Source organism: Rhagoletis pomonella, unplaced genomic scaffold (assembly GCF_013731165.1).
Source record: "Rhagoletis pomonella isolate Grant_MI unplaced genomic scaffold, Rhpom_1.0 Rhpom_scaffold_00002, whole genome shotgun sequence".
In the NCBI taxonomy this organism is placed as follows: Eukaryota; Metazoa; Arthropoda; class Insecta; order Diptera; family Tephritidae; genus Rhagoletis; species Rhagoletis pomonella.
Window position 1 is genome coordinate 39,440,881 of NW_023458556.1, and position 7,286 is coordinate 39,448,166.

Consider the following 7,286-nt stretch of genomic DNA (forward strand, 5'->3'; position numbering starts at 1 on the left):
AAAATTTTTATATGCGAAGTATACAAATATGCATACGAAAAGAGTTTAATCGCCTTTACAACGATACCAAATTTTAAAAAATCCTTTAGTAATTTTTTTGTAACTTTTGTTTGGTAGTTTACATATTAGTCCTTGACATATATTTTTTCCAAAAATAAATATTGGAAATTTCCAAGGATATTCAAGGATAAAGTTTTAAAAGGACATTTTCAACACTTACTCGTCCTGGTGCACTAAAAAATTAAATTTTTTTTAAATTCTACAGCATTTTTCCTTTTAATTGATACCCATATTGTTACTTTACAATGCACCAAATCTTTTAAATAATTTTTTATTCAATCACAACCCAGAAATTTCAAAGTCCTTTAAAAAAATCCTGACGTCAGAGAGAACAATTAAAAACGGAGTTATACTATATTTGGCTGCTAGTTTCGTGAATATATTGATTTTTTCGTGTGTTTTAAAAATTGTTGAATTTTGTAGCACGGTGTAATTTGACTTTTAAGTCAAGGCGTTCGAGTAAACGTGTTAGCTCTATGTGTGTTGTGCTACGGGGCGTATAAGTATTTTTACTTTTCTTAGTATGTACATCTTTTTAACTGACTTCCAAAAAAGGAGGAGATTATCACTTCGTCGGAATATTTTTATTTTATTTTTTATTTTTTTAATTATATTTTTATTTTTTATGTATGTTACCGCATAACTTTGGACCACGTCAACCGATTTCGATAATTCTTTTAATTTTGCATCGGAAAGGTAGTGTCCCAGAGGTGGTCCCATACTAATCTGGTTAAGATCCGATCAGTGGATCATGAAATATATATATATAAATTAAGTTTCTTTGTACTTCAATTACACTACATATTTTAGGCCTTTGTTTCGAAATTGTAAAACGTTTTTTTTTTACTTTTTCAGCCATTAGTGTAGGCCTTTTAACTCAAAAATGCATTTTTCTACTGCCTTACCTTAGATTAATTCCTTCAAAAAAATAGTCCTTGCATTGCCTAGTTAGTATTTTAGCTTACTTTTAAAGTTCTTCTATATGCAAAAATTTAAAAAGTCTATTTTATATTTTTTACCTATGTTGTTTTTATTTACAGAATTAGGTTTACAAGCAAATATACACATATGAATTTTTTCAAATAATATTAAAAATTTTGCTACGCAAGGCCATTTTAGACTTCTCTTGTGATAACATATACATACCGACATACAATTATGGAGTGTAGTTTAATTACATTTTGTATTTTAACAAATAATCCAAGCCATTGTATATACGAGTAAGTTTTTGATTTGACGAGTAAGTAGCTCATATCAGAACGATAACCGTTACGTTAAAAAAATATTATATATGTATAAAAATCGTTTACAAATAAAAACAAAAAAATGTGTAAATAAGGAATCCATAAAAGTAAACAAAAATACTTAAACTAAGTTTCATATTGATCTCGTTTAACTTAATTTAATTTATTGACAATATTGTTTTAAAACTTTTTTCTTTCGCTGTTGCATTCTATTAAGTAAATATCGTTTTTTGTTTGTTTTTGTAATTAGCCAAATAAAATTTAACAACAACTATCGAGCAAGAATTTTGACAAGTATCGCATTATTCGATTCTAAAAATTTTAACCTTAATAAAAAAAGTACAATAATTATTAAGTACATAGTTTCTAAAACACCACAGTCACTAAAAGCTTTGTTTTTAAACAAATGTATTTAAAAAAAAAAAAACGAAATATTTAGGAAGAAATATGTATATACATAAAATAGCTGTAGAGTTGTGGTTTAGTGTAGTTTTTTAAATGTAGTTTAAACAACAGTTATCGATGTATGTACAAGTAGTAATGAGATGATTGACTACGTCTTCAGTTACTGATAATCGATAGAAAAGTACCATCGATAGAAAAGTACGCTATCATCTAATTAGACTGGTGAGAAAACGATGACAAATGCTATTTACTCGGTTGGTGATGAGCGCACGACTTTAAAATTTTCTGCAGATTATTATTGATAGTCAATTAGTTAGCGCACAAGTTAATCATTTCATTCAGGTTGTTATCGAGGATGCAGTGGTGCGTCGCTCAACAACGCATCGCAGTATCTTCGCTTAGAAAATCTGGTGTCCCATTCTTTGTGAATTCATTCATATTATATGTACATACATTGCATTATATTTTTGTGACAACAACGTTAAAAGCACTTAGCAAATACAATTAGCAGTAACTCAACTCACATTGCTGATGGTGTATGAAATTTCGGAATATTATGGTACTCATTTCAGCTTACTTGTTATAACAGAAACTATTTGCTTCTATCTGTAGTACATATATAGTGATTTATGTAGCTTTCAAAGTTTGTGTATATGGATAATTTTGCATTTTCTACATGTCTTTGTTTGTTACTAAATAAATATGCTTTTACTACTCCTGCTGCCTTTTAATGGTTTTCATGAAAATTTCACTTTCAACTTTTTATGATTTTGCTATGGTAATTTCTCGCCGTGTACACATGCATGCAAATTTGTCTGTAAATGCAATTAGAGTATTTAAATTTGTTGTTGAAAGGCAGTATGTGTGAGATGAAGACAGCTGTAGATACTTAGTTGAAGTCGCGACCGTACTTAGATCAGCGCTGTAATCAGTTTGGCTTTGAAGTTGACGAATTTTTCGCTGGTTGCCGCAATGCGCTGCGTAGTAAAAAAATTATAATAACAAATAAATATCGCTATAATTTCTGTATTCCATAATCTTATAGTACCAATATCAAATCCTGTATCAGATTGGCCAAGCCTCTGTTCGCCAGCACCACCAATCGTGTCACCGGTCCGGGAATACCTTCCGTAAAGCCATCAGCAGCACGATTCGCATCACTATCACCATCTGAGTCACCGCCGCCTGCTACGCTATTAGCGCCGTTGGCCGCTTCATCACCAGTCTGTGTTTGTACGCTCCCCGAGAACAACTGCATTGGTAAGAGATGAGAATTACATATGTTTTCGATTATTTATATCTGTATATACTATTTTATGCCAAGCACTGTATTCAAAGTGGTAGTAGTAAAGGCACTTCAACTTACGCGTATTATATCGAAGAGGAAATTACCGGAACCACCGCCTGCTGCCGCATTACCGGTGTTACCGCTTGAACCACCAGCAACGCCGGCTCCACCGAAGCTCAGGAACCTTTTGAATAAATTGCTTTTGAAATTTTTATCAAATCGGTTAGTGTGTTTTGTGTTACCAGAATTTCTTTCATGCTTATGCAGATGGTAGATGTATGTAGTATACATACATAAATATGTATGTATGTATGTTATAAGTCAATTGTACGTGTTGAGCCAATTGGTTTGTTCAAACGTTAGAGGTTACATACGTGGTCATAAAGAATATAGTGTTGCATTGCTGGTGAGATCAGATGAGAAGCTGGCTAGAAAGTACACAAAGATCGCGGTACCAAATTAAATTAAATTTCTTAGCGACCTTTAGATGTTCAAAGGATAACACATGCTAACCGAAAAAAATGCATTTACACGACAAACGAGACTACTTAGTAGACTGTTCAGTTGTTGACTTCGTGTCTATCCTCAAATAACATATGTATGTAGCAATACATTTTTTGCAAACGAACAAAACTCATAGATTTGAAGTCGATGAATCTGAACCTGAGCCAAAAAAAAAAATATTAAGTGCGCCTGGGCCACACTGGAGAAGGGATACTTACGTTACATAGCTATTTTGTTTCATAACCAATGTATTCATTTTCATACAAACATCAGCTTTAGATTAAGGTTTTTTTTTGGTCTTTTTTTGATCTAGATCCCCACCTCTACCCCTGTTTGTTCTAATTACACTTATGTTATTGTTTCCTTTGTCTTAATTTTTATCTTTATACTCTATCGATAACAAAATCGATAGTAACATCCAACAAAATATCAATAACAAAACCTATAAAAATATCGATAACATCGATGACAAAGTCGATAAAAATTTCGATAGAAAAATCGATAACAATATTGGTAGCAAAATCGATAAAAATATCGATAACAAAATCGATAAAAATATCGACAACCAAATCAATAAATAATTGAAAATAAAACCGATAAATAATCGATAACAAAATCGACGAATAATAGATAGCAAAATCGATAATATCGATTACAAAATCTATACCAATTTCGAAAAAAATTCTATAAAAATATCGATAGCAAAATCGATAACAATATCGATAAAAAATATCGATTACCGAATCGATAAGAATATCGATTATTATATCGATAAGTTCCGAATATATCGATAACAATTTCGATAACAAAATGGATAAAAGTATCGATAACAAAACCGATAAAAATATCGATTATTATATCGATAGGTCCCGATGTATTTTATATGGGGGAAAAACAACTTTTCGTAGAAATAGTGTAGAATTCTTGAAAATCAACAGTTTTCGATCGGAAAACTTTTCTTATCTTCAGGAGATTCCCGGTAAGAATACGCAATTGTCTCTTTAACCATTTTTTCATAGTAACTATATTTTATAGGTCCTCCAAAACCCCTAGAAAATGCAATGGAAAAATCTTTAATCATAAAAAATAGTTAAATAAACAATTTGATATTAATACTGGAAGTCTCCTGAAGAGAAGAGAGTTTTCCGATTGAAAAATATTGACTTTTAAGAGTTTTATACCATTTCTACGAAAAATGGTTTTTTCTCCATATAAAATACATGGAAAACTTTGAACGCTTTGAGCACCCCCTAAATATTTTTTGATTTCAAAATAAAAAATAGGGGTATATTAATACCATTTGCATACACTCAATAAGCTCTTCTTTCTGCCCCAACTATTTCCGTGTGCAATTTCCGTTGCACCATTTCCGTGTGCAATTTCCATTGGATTTGCCAATTTATTCCCAACCAACCAATCGCCGCTAAAGAAGTTTCACTTCAAATACAATTACAATTGAATCGGCTTTATGCCAGGTTTCCACTCGGCATTAAATGACAAACAACTTAAATGGCAAATTTGATAATTACGTTAAAAATAAAAGTCATTAATTAATCTATTCTGGCTTTAAATACTACGCCTAAAACTTTGACGCCGAACATAAACATTGTTTCGTCCTTGTCACGTACTCAATAGGTAATACCAACAACATAGAAAATTATAATTATTGAACGCTGAAATAAGATGAAACAATCGTACTTGCCTGAGTTTAGTACAAAGTTACAATAATTTATCGAGTACTAATAGTTCATCGCACGGCGGTTAAGATATTATAAATTTATGACTATCAACCAGTTGAGATAAAATGGCTCGGCGTCTTCAATATGGAGTACTGTTGGAAACTGTGTCGCGGATAACTTAGTGAGGAATGATACCCATGATATCATCGAGAGAAGAGAGACTGACTGTTCTTTTCACTACATGCGAACTGCTCTTGGACAGAAGGACGCATGTGAATTTGCGAGGACCTTAGGCGGTCAAGGTACCTTCTCGGGCCTACAAAGACGCCACTTTCAATACTCGCGGGTGTATTGAGTAGAATTGATTGACAGGAAACTGATGGGTGTTCAGACCAAGTACCACACCGCATTCTCATTATCGCAGCTGATTAGAAGACTAAAATGTCTAATCGTATCAAAACTTCCTTTTAAGCTGCCTTCGTTCGCACTTTCGAACCAGCCTGAGGAGAAATCCGGGATTTTCTAGCATTCAATCTCAAATAAACCTCATATGGTATCTCAAGGCTAAACCTACTCTATAAAGTGTCTACTTTTCAGCTCCTGCAATGCAAGGACTCACCAACAATACACACACATCTACATAGAACTCTTAAAATTTACCTCTTATTGCGATCATCCAGATCGGCTGCATCCTCATTGGAATCCAAGGTGAGCTCATCAATGGCTGGCGATTTGGATTCAGTCAGACGCAAGTCATTATTGACGGGCTTCGAACTGTCCGGTGTGGAAGATAATGGTGTGACTTCATTGTTGAAACTCAACTGTATGGGCGCATTAGGATCTGTTTTGCTTGGTATTGGCAATTGGGCGGGTATCGATGATGTAGTCTGTTGTTGTTGCTGTTGTGCAATAGCCTGCGCGGCCGCTTCGGCTTCCTTCACTTGACGCGCCACACGTATTGTCTCCTCGAGTTGTTTGTTTATGGCCGATAAATCGATTTGTGTGTCTGTGGCACCATTCTGTTTTTTTTTTTTTCAGAAGGGCAGGGGTACATTTCACCGCCACCGTAACAACGTTATTTGAATTGAATTGAGTTGATGTATGGTTTGGAAATTGTTATTTTTTTATTGTTGTTGTTTATTGTTAAATTTATGTCAGCCAACCCATTTTTTAAATTTCATTTTACATTATGACGGTATTTTTTATTGATAATATGTAGCAAAAAGTTAGCGATAAGGGATTATCGAATCGGCCATACCCCAATTGTAATGTGGTGGTGGTTTGTTTTTTTGAAATTAGTGCGTTTTAGCATTTATTTTGTTTATATTTATTGGTTGATTGTTGGTGTTTTTGAGTGTACGTGTTTTTATTTTATTTATTTTTGTTTTAAGTGTGAAATGCATTTTGTGTTTTATTTTTAAGGGAATAGGTAATAAGAGTTTGATAGATAGATAGAGAGATAGAGAGAGAGAGAGGAAAAGTGGGCAATTGTATGGTGTGGTTATTAGGTATTGTGTGTCAAGGGTGAAATATATTTACAGAGAGAGGAAGAGTGAAAGAGACAAGAGTGTAGGTAATATAAAATGGGGGAATATTAACGAAAGCATAGGCAAAACGCAAAGACAATAAATGCAAATGCAAGCAGGACAGATATAGTGTAGTGTAAGCATGTCAATGGTATTTACAGTGAAAAGTTAGGTTCACAAAAAATTTGTGGTAGATGTACGTGCAATATGAATTACGTGATGGTATACAACAATTTTGTTTTCAATTTTGCAATTTAAATTTTGAATTCCGAATTAAAATGTACAATTTCGTTTGAAATTTTAGTAATTTATTTTTTTTTTGTGTTATGCAAATTTTCAATTCAAATATTTTTTTTTGTGTAGGTGGGTGGGTGGTTGGTGGATTATTTCACAGTTCGATTCATGGTATGCGCATATATGAAAAAAGAGAAAGAAAAAGAGAAAAAACAAAAAGCATGAGAATTATGAAATTTCGTTTTAAGCCAATCAAATTCAAAAAAAAAAAAACGTTTGCGTAGTTAGATGCTTACTAGATGCAGGAAAACTTGTACTATGTATACCTATGTCTACTATTAATTAA

At 32.7% G+C, this 7,286-nt stretch overlaps 1 protein-coding gene across 2 annotated transcripts in view; it reads right to left on the minus strand.

The window, feature by feature from the left end:
• Window positions 1-1,284: 1,284 nt before the first annotated feature.
• Window positions 1,285-7,286, minus strand: part of LOC118733586 (mucin-5AC) — a 63,921-nt gene continuing 57,919 nt past the window's right edge. Inside the window, exons 4-7 of one of the 2 annotated variants that reach the window (XM_036463035.1) lie at window positions 5,841-6,199; window positions 3,076-3,181; window positions 2,758-2,961; window positions 1,285-2,686 (exon numbers count right to left, since the gene is read on the minus strand). In XM_036463035.1, the coding sequence (XP_036318928.1) occupies window positions 2,621-2,686; window positions 2,758-2,961; window positions 3,076-3,181; window positions 5,841-6,199 (735 nt within the window). In that variant the 3' untranslated portion in view covers window positions 1,285-2,620. Of the gene's footprint in view, window positions 2,687-2,757; window positions 2,962-3,075; window positions 3,197-5,840; window positions 6,200-7,286 lie in introns of both variants that reach the window. The other variant, XM_036463034.1, reaches the window with a different exon arrangement.